This window comes from Pyxicephalus adspersus, chromosome 2 (assembly GCF_032062135.1).
Source record: "Pyxicephalus adspersus chromosome 2, UCB_Pads_2.0, whole genome shotgun sequence".
NCBI lineage: Eukaryota > Metazoa > Chordata > Amphibia > Anura > Pyxicephalidae > Pyxicephalus > Pyxicephalus adspersus.
In genome coordinates this window covers 117,444,648-117,458,562 of record NC_092859.1, presented here as the reverse complement: position 1 = coordinate 117,458,562, position 13,915 = coordinate 117,444,648, and the positions used below count along the sequence as shown (strand labels likewise).

Sequence of the window (13,915 nt, the reverse complement as noted above, 5' to 3'; positions counted from 1 at the left end):
GCAGCACAGGAGTATGTGCTTAGATTTGGACGTCCCTGTGCATTTTAGTGTATTAGGGTACAAATATTATTATTATTATTATTAATAATAATAAAAAATAATAATAATAAACAGGATTTATATAGCGCCAACATATTACGCAGCACTGTACATTAAATAATGGGTTAAAAATGACAGACAGATACTGACAGGGACACAGGAGGGGAGATGACCTTGCCCCGAATAGCTTACAATCTAGAAGACAACGACAAGTTCCTTTAATAGACCCTATCAGAAGTATTGCTGAAACATGCTTAGTACAGCCTTGCCCAAAGATTTGGACTCATCAAAATTTATTTTAGGTCTTACATACCTTGATTAAGGATCTCTAAGGATGTAATTCTAAAATGTAAAAAGTTATTTGTACTGAACATTTCAATACAATTCAATTAAAAAAAAGCTTTTTATTCCTAATAATGTTCAGGTAAAATTTATATCTTACCTGTGCTGTAATGCCATCTATTGACTCTTACACAAATCTTATTTCAAACTAAAAGATAGACTGATAAAACGACCAATTGGACCTTTAGAGCTCTGGGTCTGAAGTCAGTATTTCAGTTGACACCCACATTAGAAGAGGAACCAGTCAGCACCAATTACCATCATAGAATCGGACTCTACAAAGGGCTCAGGTCTGATGGTGTAAGTATGTGCCAGGACAAACTTTCACACGTTTTAGTTTTTTTTATATTGTGTAAGATATTTGTGTGAATGGTTACTGTAACTATTAAAACTATTACATTAGTAAAGGAGCGTGTCATGGAAATTTACCCCTTCCAGTCAGTGTAAAATAGTAAACTAATATATCAGATTACATGCATTTGGAATTTCTGTTTTTTAATTGAAAGCTGCACAAGTATGTAACTGAAAATTACAAGGAATTGCTTTGCAGGTGAGTCAGTTTGCACTTATGGCATTGTGTGGTCGGATAAAAGGTCTTTTGTAGGATCAGGTTGCGTTGTGGGAAAAGACTGGCTTTCACTTCACATACAGAAGGAATGGGACTAAAAGGAGGCTTTAAAATTGGTTACATCAAATGTGGTACATTGCTATTTGCCAAGAAGTGTTTTATATATGTGTATATCGCCATTGTCGTTTAAGGTGGTCATGCAAACAAAAATGCCATTTATCAGCAGATTCATTTTTTAAAACTCTGATTGTGTGGCAGAAAAATTCTGAAGACAAAAGCTGTAAATAAAGTGAACCTGGAAGGCTGGAAAAGGCTGAACATCATTGTTGGTGTCCATGTAGGAAATATTGTTCAATGTGTGTATGTTTTTATACAGCGAATCTAGTTTTTAAAAATATTTTTTTACCACTGTAGCTAAATTGTTTGTTTCGTGTTATGGCTGTAACTGGGGATGTGGCCTTAAGATTAACTGAATAGAGGAATTCTTATACTCTTTTTATTAACAAAAAAGTCTATTATGTAAGATGAGAAACAAACATGATTATTCACTTTTTATTATAATAAATACATTTTATTAAACATACTAACTGTCTCTAGAAGAAACTCACAATTAAATGTGCTTACCAAAGTCTAAGGCCATTTTTCTTGCTACAATTTAGCTGCCAGTAGTTTTGGGGACGTGGAAGTCATCCCACACATAAAACATACAAACTCCATAGAGATTATTATTATCCAGTGTTTATATAGTGCTAACATATTATGCAGCACTTTACAAGGTTCAATGTTATATCCCTAACAGTCCCTCAAAGGAGCTCACAATCTAATGTCCCTACCATAGTCATATGACATGTGTCATTAACATAGTCTAGGGACAATTTTTGAGGGAAAGCCGAGTAACCCAACTGCATGTTTTTGGGACTTGGGAGGAAACCCATGCAGACACAAGGAGAAAATACAAATTCTTTGCGGATAGCATCCTTGCCAAGATTCAAACTTGTGACCAAGTGCTGCCAAAGCCAGAGTGCTAACCACAGAGGCAAGTGTCTTACTCAAGATTCAGACCTTGTACCTTGAAAGGTCAGAGTGCTAGCCACATTGAATTCAATTTAGCTTTAGCAGAGCTCTCAGACTGGTCTGACCCTGCATGGGCAATGAATATTTGCTAATGAGCTTTTATTCACATTACATAGATCTGTAGAATGTCTCTAATAGGGGCATTGCAAAGCTCACTTAAAGGTAAAATGCAGTAGGTGGACAGTTGTATGTCAAATGCACCTGTCAAATTCTGAATCATTTTAAAAGGTCCTCAAACTGATGACATCCACAAAAACCCTAAGATATTTAGTAGTATGTGCTGAATGCAAATGCTCTAAATGAGGGACTGCACACAGAGCCAACCAAACATGCTGACAGAGGAAAAATAGAGGAATCCATCAGTTTGCTTCTTCTCTTTCACTGTCCAATCACAGAAACAGGAAAGGAGCAGAGAGGTGACCCAATGGATAACCACGGCACAGAAAGGTCAGGTCACCAGACTAGATGTCTGACCGGCTCTGTAAATCTCAGGAATAGAATACCAGACATACAAGTGCAGACAACCAGCAATTAAACTGATGAGTTTTCACAGTTCCCTATTTTGTCCAAAACTAAACAAAAGTCTGACTATATTAGTCAGTTACCTTTTATAACAAATGTAACATGATTTCAGCATATTGAATCAGTAGCAATAAAAGCCATCTGAGCTAAAAACTAAAATTTTGCAAGAAAGACTTCAAACTTTCCTGGCAGACTATGGAGATGCAGAATATCTTTAGCATTAGGTTTTCAAACAGCGACCCCTACAGGATTCAGTGCCACACAGTGCAGCAAGTAAAGATGCTGCATAATATATTGCAGTCATCCAAAATGGGTACCATGGCAGCTGGAGGTATAACAACCATCATAATGTACCCCTACCACGCTTGAGAAGATTTTCCTCTCTTGTAGCGAAAAAAATCTCCACACCAGAAGGGAGGAGGGAATTGAGAGAAATGCCAGAAAGGGGAAGGGTGGCGATTGCCACCATGCTGCTTGCTGGAGGGGACAATGGCACTGTAAGACTGCTGGGTTAGGAGACCTTAATAAATTTGGCCCAAAAATTGGTGTGGATTAGGAAATGAGGTTGGCAATGTCCAGTTTTATTATAACATTAAAAAACACATTTTAAAAGTAATTATGCAAAGGACCTAACCTGTCACTATACCAGTTAAGGAGAATTAAAAAAATAAATACAGAAGTTGCATGAAAGCTTTAATGTAATATAATATTTTTGATAATTAAATAAGACATTTTAAAGAGGTCTGTACATTAAACCAAAATAAGGACAGCAGAGGTAAGAGGATAAAGGAAATTGGCTGAAAAACCAACATTCCTATGAAATCAGGGACAGATGGGCGCTATATAAATTTTATATTTTTGCAATTTTTAGGAATACATTTTGTTTCAAGGCACTGTAAACTAGACCAGAACAAAAAAAAAACCATCATTTGTTTTGGACCAGGGTGTCTTAAAAAGGCACTGAGGTGGTTTTGCACTAGAAAGTTTTAGGAATGATTGACATAGAGAATAATGCAAAGGATTCTTTTTTTTAATGATTCTCTAACACATCACAGTGACAGTTGAATGTTTCCACTTAGACACTCATACAAATGCATTGACTGTGATACTGCTGCTGATTTGTACCTATCTTGATAAATCATTAAGTCCTACCAACTTATTATAGTTTAGTTTGGAGCTTAGGGTAGATACACACAATCCAGTTCTATTCAGATTCAATGGCCTGAAACAACGATTAGGGGGAAAGCATCAACTCCAGACCATCATCTAAAATACAACTCCCAGTACAGCGATTTCTGATACGATTACAGTTGTACCCCCCAATTAAGCAATTCCAGAAACCTATTCATTAATTTCCATTGCTAATTCTAATTGCAGCATCTCTAATTTAAGGAATACATTCAACAAATACACCACTGCATTTTGGCTTTTCCAGTTCCAGAAGTTTCAAGTAAGACATCATATTTCTGCCATTGGTGGAAATTCATAGGGGGGAAATGGCTTTTGGCGTACTCATTAAATAGTGCCCTTGCTGTTTGATTCTGTCATTATGCTATGTATGAGGAAAGTGCACTCCATGTACAAACACGTCAGCTTTAGCACTACACCCTAACAGGAGGTCTGGAACCACCATAGTGCTGTGAGAAATTCAAGGTCTGTCTGAAATAAAGGTCTGTGTCACTTTTAGAGTTTATCCATGGCTGCTTATTGTCTCCTGAACTGCCCTGCACGCCTCAATGGTCCTGTTACCCAGTGACAGCTAACTTTGTAAACTGCATCTTGTTAAACTGGTTCCTATATTAGAAGATTGAAGAATCAGCTTTATTCCTGAGGAATTTCCTATAAATGTTTCATAGGAAAAAATGTGAAAGTTAACAGGAAGTTAAATATACCTTTAAAAATTTAGTTGATAACTGAGTGGTGTAATAATGGTTCACACCAAAGCTCAGTGGCTCTGGAGAACTTACCTTATATTTTAAATTTGTGTAATACATAATCTTTGTATGTTTTCCCAATGTTTCCTGCAATGCTTCAAAACATACTTCTACATTATTCAGCTTCTAGAGAAATTATACATTGTGTATCAAATGTCAGAACTATATAAATAGGCAATCTTACATTAAAACAATATGTATAATTATGTGTATATTCTTTGATACGGTATAATTTTCATTTTTCTTCTCTACCTCTGTCTTTATGTCCCCAGAAAGGCAGGGTCACTGTAATTTCCTGTTTCACCTGCTGGTGGCAGTATGTTCCTAGGTAGCTATGCAAGTTTACTGGTTACCAGCAGGTGGCTCTCTGCAGCTCTAGACCTGTGATTATGTGGGCACCTGCATAGTTCTCTCTAAAGACTCTTTCTTCTTCTGTGAGGTTGTCAGAATGTTTGATCTGATTGTCTTGTTGCCTTTGTGCTTGCTGTGTTATCTTTGGAGGTGATATCACAGTGGATGTGTGTTGTTACTTATATATATATCAATTTTGGTCCCCAAGTTCCATTAAACGCTGCTTCCTGTGATCAACACCCCCACCCCCCCATCCTCGTCCTGTGCAGGTTAAGGACCATTATTTCAAATTTGTAGTGAGCTGCGGCATTTTAATGCAGACTGAACAGCAACACTGGCTTGGGTTGGGTAATATGTCTTGCATTCATCTACAGCAGATTGTGACTCAGCTCCAAAAAATTGAATTTGGACGTGTGGTTGTTAAGATTTGTGCTGCAGTCATGTTCAAATCCGGTTACCCATGCTGCAGTTTGCCTCTCTCCTGTTGCATGGTTCCATATCACAGGTGTCAAGAGGCCCTAAGATGGGTGACTGTAAAGTTTTGACAGCGGACCATTTACCTAAAAAGCAGTTATGTAGGCAGCTGCCCATCCCATTTGCAAAGTTTTTTTTTCTCCAAATAACAACTACATGATTAGTGGTTGACACCATTTTTCCCTGCATTTTTAACCTATTCAAAGGTTGAACTACAAAGTGTATTGTATACAGGTAGTCCCCAGGTTACATACGAGATAGGGACTGAAGTTTTGTTCTTAAGCTGATTTTGTATGTCGGAACAGAAACATTATTTTAATAAATGCAATTAGGACAGATATTTGTCTCAACATACTACTTTTCAGCATGGTGTCAGTTACTGTATAAAATCCTCACTGTGAGTTAATCACAAACAAAGAAAAAAAACAATCTTTATAGAGCCTAGACATTCATTAGCTTCTGGAGCAAGCTGTGCTTCGATATACAAAAAGAAACAACTGCAGAGTTTGTCTTGGTCATTAGAGTTACAAGAGGTTGCAGAAAGAGCTCATCCCCTAAGATCACCTACAACCTCTGATGTGTTTAGCAAAAGATTTTTTTCTGCAAGTCATGCAAACCGCCCCTTGGCCCTCCAAGCCTCCCTCCTGCACACTAACAGCAGGGAAGCCTGTTCATATCTAGGAGTGGTCTGTATGTCAGATGTCCTTAACCCGGGGTCTACCTGTAATAGGAAACCTAGATTAAAGTAATGATCTGTACAAATAATTAATATGGCTAAAGATGCTTAGAGCTGCCAGCAGGAAGGAAGAACATTCTTCCCAAGATGTGCTCTGAAACCACAGTGGAAGTACCCACTACTTGTGTAGCAACCACTCACAGAACTGGGCTGTGGAGATGGCTTGGCTAGTGGCAGCTGAAAGCCATGCCATTCCTATGAGAAGTCTGTGAACAGGGTTAGGCTATGGGTCACATTTGGCCACACAGATATTCCAGAGGGTGAGACAGAAGTTTAGCTGGAGAGCAAGCAAAGCTCATTAACAGCTACAGACAAAGCCAACTATCAAAACCAGAGAAGCAGCATAAAGCAGCAGGTAACATTTAAGAGATAACATCTTGAATTGTTTGCTGATTGTTTGACCACTGATTTTGGTATTAGTTCTTTTTTTACATAATTGCACTACTATAACTTTTTTTTAAACTTTTTTTTTTTAGAATTTGTCAAATATTGGCCATTGTTGGGAAATATGACTGATCACATCACATCATCAAAATCTTCTGGAGTGCTAGGACTAGAATAGAACTTAATAGTCACAGCGATAAATTTTTAGTTTGGAGAAGACACAACAAGGCCTGTGACAAAGAATACACCATCCCTACTGTGAAACATGGAGGTGGATCTGTGATGTTCTGGGGGTTTGGGAGCTACAGCGTCACAGAGAAATAAGTGAAATGAGGGAAGCCAACACAGCACGGGGACTCACCGGGCCCAGTTTTTGGATCAAAGGCTTTTTACCGGTAAGGGTTAAAGCGGACCTAAACTCAATATTTTCACTTTACATAAAAGGGTAGACAACCATTATATGTAAAAAGAAAATGTTAATAATTTTTCATTAAAAAAAATTATTAATATTATTTAAAAACTGAATGGGAGTGCAGAGCCTCCCGGGATACCTACGTTACGCATTCGGGGAGGCTCTGGGTGCTCTTTCTGCACATGCTCAAGATCTCAGACATACGCAGAAGGGGCATTTTTTTCTATTAAGGTAAAAGGATGCCGTGCAGTTAGATCGGTTCCCTTTTTTCCCCCTTTACAGCGGGCTACATTACCCAACCTGTACAGTGCGAGATTGAGTGACGTGCCAAGAGGAAGAAGAGTGAAGATGGCGGTGCCCGGCGCTTCCTCAGCGCCGGTACGAAGAGGAATTCCATAACGACGCGGAACCACATGGCGGGAAGGACCAGGGTCATCGAGGGATCTGCAGGGTTAAAGTTAAGTGTCATTTTTTTGTTTTCAGTTTAAGTTAAAGTGGACGTAAACTCAACATTTTTACTTTACATAAGAGGATGGACAACCCTTATATATAAAGTGAGAATTTTATCTATTTTTTTTTTTAAATGGGTGCAGCACCTTCCCTTCCAATCTTGATCCCCAGGCCGTGCAGATCGGAGCGCAGAGCATCCTGGGATACCTACATCATGCATCCAGGGACGCATGCGCAGTGAGATTGGCTCTCTTCTTTTTTCCCCTTTACAGGTACGTCACCTGATCTCGAACCTGTGCAGTGCCAGATTGGGTGACGTAGCAGTACCCGGTGCTTCCTCCATGTTAAGACGAAGAAGAATTCCAGGATGGTGCAGGACCGGATCGTAGAAAGGTCCAGCACCATCGAAGGATCTATGTGATTAAAGGTAAATGGGAGTTTTTTTTTTTCACTTTAGTTCAACTTTAATTTTTTTTGTCATGACAGTTCTGCTTTAATAAAGAGAGTGAGCACAAGGAGCTTAACCTCTCTGGTAGTATGAATAATGAGGATTTTTAAATGCACCGCTTTTGCATTTAAAAATCCTCATTATTTTAAATTTCGAGCCGGGTCTGACCGATTCCTGAACCTCAACCTGGATAAAACAGAACTCATCACCCCCCCCCCCCTCAAATTCCAAACCTCCCCGACATATTCCTAACTGTTAACAACACTTATTCGGCCCTCCCCTCAGGCACGTTGTCTTGGTGTCACCTTTGACTCTGCCCTCTTTTACCCCCCATATTCAGAACATTTCCAGGTCCTGTCACCTACTCAACATCTCCAGAATCTGCCCCTACTTGTCCCCAGAGACCACCAAACCCCTTGTACACACCCTTATCATCTCTCCCCTGGACTACTGTAACATCCTCCTCTCTCCCCTAAAATTTATTATGAATGCTGCAGCCAGACTAATCCATCCTTCCCACCGCTCCTCTTCTGCTGCATCTCTTTGTAGTTCTCTTCATTGGCTTCCATTTCACCTTAGAATCAAATTCAAACTTCTGTGCTTTGCCTCCAAATCCTTCCACAGCTCTTGTCCTACTTACCTTTCTGACCTGATAGAAAAAAATACTTCCCTAGCTGCTCTCTCCGCTCCTCCAATGACCTACTAATGACTTCCTCACTCATAACCTCTTCACACACACGGCTCCAAGACTTTTCTAGAGCTGCCCTAACTGTCAGGAAACTTCCTCGTCCTATTCGGCTTGCTCCTACTTTCTGCTCATTTAAAAGAACACTCAAACCCATCTTTTCAAACTTGCCTACCCATCTTTTTCTCTCTAGAAACTGCCACCAATTCCCACCACCACATACCCCCCTTTCTATTGTGTTACTTCCCCCTCCTCTTAGATTGTCAGCTCTTCGGGGCAGGATCCTCTCCTGTGTCACTGTCTGTATCTGTCTGTTATTGCTACTCCTATTTACTGTACAGCGCTGTGTAATATGTTGGAGCTATATAAATCCTGTTTATTAATAATAATAATAATAATAATAATAATAATTAGGACACCCAGCTCTGCTCTGATGAACCTGGAATGTATTCAGCTCACTTACACCTAAAGTTTAGACAGGTTTGTAATTCCCTGCCCCATCACCATGCAGACATCCCACTCATGACGTCACCGCTCTTTATCATCTCCCTGCGATGTGGGCAGTTACCAAGGAAACCACCGTGAGGACGCAATGGGCGGATTAGTACAGCCTGTGTCTGATGAAGGGCCGCCCTAATGTTCCTATGGTGGAAGAAGTCCCGGCTTGGTGTGATACGTCTAGCTAGCAGTGTCCCTCCGCATCGCCATGGAGTGCCCGCACCTCACGACCAGTGTTTGCATTGCTCCGGACTCCGCTGCCTTCCCTAGCGGCTGCCCCTCTTCGTGGTGCTGCAGCGGTGAGTGTGGTTACCCCTCCCCGCGCTCCGCCTGTAGGAGACGCAGCGCCGCCTACCTGTGGTGCTCAGGAAAGTCCCCGGCTCCGGGCGCGGCCTAGTAGGGGGATTGTTATTGTTCAGGGCAGGGAGAGCCGGGTAAGGTGATCACTGGGCAATCGTGTGAATGTGTCACCACCGTGCACTTATTGCTGGAGCTGCTCGGGAAACCCCTATGAGTCTACCTTAGAAGACAATTCTTACCTAGAGAATAAAGCGTCCATGTAAACACGTGCAGGATCCTGAGGAGTCCCCATCATCCCTCCGTGTATAATAATATGGAGTGCTGCACACTATAGCCTTCCCATTGTTCTGCAGATGGGCTGTCATGTGTGAATCTTATTATTAAACAGGATTTATTTAGCGCCAACATATTACGCAGCGCTGTACAATAAATAAGGGTTGTAAATGACAGACAGTGACACAGGAGGAGGGGAGAAACCAGAAGAGCTTACAATCTAGGAGGTGTGGGAAGTAACACACAATAGGAGATCAGTATGGTCAGACACATCCTGGGAATATCACCGTGCTGGTCACCCTCTTCTAATATTCCATTCATACCATTGTATGGTGCAAACTCAAAATCCAGCCACAAAGGCATGAAGATGCTTCACGTCTCCGCTTTGCTACCTCCCGACTGTATGCTGTAATACATGCCCATTATATATAGGAATGTATCCTACATGCTGTGCCATGTGCTTGGATGAGATTGTGTTATATATATATATATATATATATATATATATATATATTGCATTGATTTCCTAGTACCATCATTGGTTGTGTTCCCTTAGCACACATTTGTATGTGTCACACAATAACGTCCTCCGCCTGTATTCCTCCTCTAAACAATGTCCTCATCAGAGGAGCTAGGAAATCCCTAGGTGTGGGTCTGGGGGAGAGAGGATGGCGCTAGGGAGGTGACTACATGGGACATGGCTTTTATTGTTAGAAGTCATTCTGTGCAATGATTGTGGTTCCTGAATCCTGTCTCCTGTGGCTGCTTGTAGTAGTTGTTTTGTCTGCTAACATTTCTTTTAATTCCCTTGAAAGCAGTTTAAGTTGAATATTGCTTTATTGTAAGTTTACAAATGTACAGAATTATCAGTGCAAATGACGGTAATCAGATCATTTGTATTCCTGGATACAGCCATGTGTTGTTCGGGGTGGTGCTAAGTTTTAAAAGAATCTTGCCATTATTATTATTAATAAACAGGATTTATATAGCTCCAACATATTATGCAGCGCTGTACATTAAATAGGGGTTGCAAATGACAGATACAGACAATGACACAAGAGGAGGAGCGGACCCTGCCCCGGAGAGCTTACAATCTAAGAAGCGGGGGAAGTGACACATAAGAGGGGAGCCATGGAAAACATGTTTTCTAGAGTGCTTAGTTTGTGTATTCCATTGTTTATTGGGCTCAGGTAATGGTAATGTGGGCGCTATACAATGCCTTCTCCCATTTTTATTGTTTGTGCTTGTAGAGTATTTGCACTTTTTGGTTACAGAGGTGAAAGATAGATCAGGAAAAGCCTTGATAGGTTGCTCTCGGCGGGGGGTGGGCCTCCAGTAGGTTGACCTTTTTATGTGCCCTTTATACATTATACACATTAGGGCAGTGGTCCGGTCCGCAAGAAAATTTTGGTGGTCCGTGGCACTGGCTGGTGCGCCCTCCAGTGGACTCAGGAGAAGGACCCTGCTGGGGAGGCGCACTGGCCAGGGGTGCGGACCATGTCGTCCATACGGAGCGCAAGCTCAGGGCGTTGGGCGGGTTGTGTCTCTGAAAGCTTAGACCTGCGATGGGAGAGTGGGCGGTTCTGGCATCATGACGACACCATGGGGGGAGTTTCTTTCTCTTTGAGTGACACCGCATGCGTGGTCCGGAGCCGGTAAATTTAGTGGTCCGTGGGTCCGAAAAGATTGGTGACCACTGCATTGGGGGATGGGCCTTTGGATACGTTGTCCACACTGGGAGAATAAAAATTTTATACATTTACCCACTATGGGAGTATCTTTTAGAAAAAGAAAAATAGAATTCTCTCAGCCTGGCTGCAGCCCACAAATTGAAATGTTTACAGACAAAAAGATTGATACATTTTATAGGAGTACGGTGCCCAGGAAAAAATTTTCAAGTGAATATTTTGGGTGTATGAAAATATAATAAAGGCTTCTTTTTTTTTCATGGGTTTGTCTTTCATTTTATGTTTTTTTGTCCCGCTCAGAAAGCTTCACCTTCCCCTTTTTAATAGCATGTCCCTAACAGATACTGATGGGAAATCCAACCTTATACTATTGGCACTGGAACAGGAGATGTAGAGAAATCTTCCAATGTAAGCTACTGTGCCTTGCAGAAATCACATCACTGGGGAGATTTCCACCAAGTCACTGCCTTGTCTCTGGGACACAGAAATAAAAAGAAACAAATTGGTTCTATTCATTTCCTATCAAAGTTTCAAAACAATATATAGTTATTTATAACATTGAGGAGTTGTAAGGTTAGCTATAATAAGGTAGTGGTTTTGTTTCATCATAGCAGGGAGGATATCCTGCAAGTTTCGATCTTGATATCTATGGTAATGCTTTGCAACCTTTACAGACAGAAAACATTCTTCTGCTTCCATTACAGAATAGCAGCTCTTTAGTAGTTGGGCACAGATTTCACATAATTATAGGAGTGGGGGAAGCTTGTTTATTAAACTCTGGTGTATATAGCCACTTGTCACATATATTGTTTTGTTTAACAGATTAAACCTGTATTCTGTAAATAACCGCATCAGACATTCTCTCAAATATTCCCTCATGGGAACTTTTCAGGTCCATGTGTTTCAATGGCAGCTATTGATTTCCACTAGGGAATTGTTGAGGGAATGCGAGATTCCCAGTTTTATAAATAGAGCCCGTTGAGTCCTGTCATTTAGATTTGTCCTTTCTTTCTCTCTCTATTTTATTATATAAAGTGTAGGTTTTTTGTACACTTTTATGCACTGACACAGAGTACAGATGGCTAGACTCAGATCTCTGGCTTAGAGCAGTCCACCATCAGCCTAAAGCTAGCAAGCAGGATATACATTGTGTACATTTCCTTTATATTTGACCCGCAGGTCAGTGCAATGTGGTGGGTAATTGGCCAGTACTTTTTAGCCCGGAGGAAACCTAGAAATTATTTTTAGGTCTTGAGAGGACCTCTGCAAAATTGTATTCACTCAGTACGATAAACACTTACACTGGTGACCATTGAAAAGAAGGCCATTTAGAATGCCACACTCTCAGACAGCAAAAATATCCTTGGATTATGCAGCTGACCCATCCATGTAGCAATGGCCCCAGAATTATGTAGGTGGCACCAAATAGAAAGTTAATCACCCACAGCTCTGGGCCCCTAGCCTCATGTGGAGGAACCATGGTTAAGGATGATTGGACTGGTACAGTGTTTCTCAATTAGGGTTCCTCCAGAGATGTTAGGGGTTCCTTGAGTAATTTGGGAGGTCAGGTCAGTTTAACTGTGAGGGTGACATTCTTCTCACTGACCAGCAATAGAAGAGGCATTCATCCTACTGACCACCACACTAATGTACTGTGAGCTGTGGATATAGAAATGATAGCAGGTGGTCCCTTAGTCCTGAACATTATTTTAAGGGGTTCCCTCAGGTATAAAAGTTTGAGAAAGGCTGAGCTAGAACCTCAAATAGATTATCGGAAGATCTGCAGCAGAAGTATAAATTGTAACGTGATACTTCACAACCATTTTTTTTTATGAATACTCTGAATAATAAATACTTTAAATATATTAAACTCAAAACAGTGTACAGGAGGTTTGGTGTAGATACAAAGACACTGATGTACGCTCTGCAGGGTGGATGCTTCTGTGTAAGGAGTGGAATAATACATTTATTTTTTTAGTAGTTTCTGATTGTGAACAAAGACTAATATCTGTGTATACTTTGATGTGTTGCAGTGTGCCGTTCAAATAAAAGTCCATGGGTCTGTCTAACTTGTTCCAGCGTGCACTGTGGAAGGTGAGTATTGGATATTGCTGTTTGTTTTGGGTTTTTCTCCTCTAATCTGTTCATTCGGTTGAATTGGTTGATTTGGAGGACAAATGTACCGTTTTTCCATCAACATTTGAAGGTTAAATGCATTTATCCTCCTCCCCCACAGTTATCTACTTAATGAATTGAGAAAAGCCACAGTCTGACCTTTTGGATAAATATGGAACTTTGGCGGTTAGGGAGAGTTAGGGTGGTCAAAAAGGGTGTGTGGCAAAACACGGCAAATTTAGTGCTCCCAGTTTATGCCATGAGTATCCAGTAACCTCTTATTGTTTCAGTGTTCTACCTTCTCCCTATACTTTGTTCCAACTTTGTAATGCCTGCCCCAATTTTTCCATTCTATGTATTTTGCCACAACTGTCCTATGCCATGTATTGTGACCCAACTTACTAGTGTTTTAAGAGTGTAATCCTTTGTAGTAGTGTAATAGTATAATGAATGTGGTATAACAAGTTAGGCTTAGTTCATATTGGCAGCAAAAAACATTTACCCCTTCTGAGTGACTTCTGGCAACTGCTAGGCCCCTAGGATTGGTAACAGGCGGTAAGTGCTAGGCCCCTAGGATTGATAACAGGCGGTAAGTGCTAGGCCCCTAGGATTGGTAACAGGC

The 13,915-nt window shown here is 40.7% G+C and overlaps 1 protein-coding gene across 2 annotated transcripts in view; it reads left to right on the top strand.

Moving 5' to 3' along the window:
* Window positions 1–7,128: 7,128 nt before the first annotated feature.
* USP3 (ubiquitin specific peptidase 3) overlaps window positions 7,129–13,915 on the top strand; it is a 23,208-nt gene continuing 16,421 nt past the window's right edge. The window contains exons 1-2 of one of the 2 annotated variants that reach the window (XM_072402077.1): window positions 7,129–7,713; window positions 13,212–13,272. Coding sequence is in view for 1 of the 2 variants with exons in the window: in XM_072402076.1 (XP_072258177.1) it covers window positions 9,126–9,216; window positions 13,212–13,272 (152 nt within the window). In the remaining variant the exon portion in view is untranslated. Of the gene's footprint in view, window positions 7,714–9,024; window positions 9,217–13,211; window positions 13,273–13,915 lie in introns of those variants that run through there. The other variant, XM_072402076.1, reaches the window with a different exon arrangement.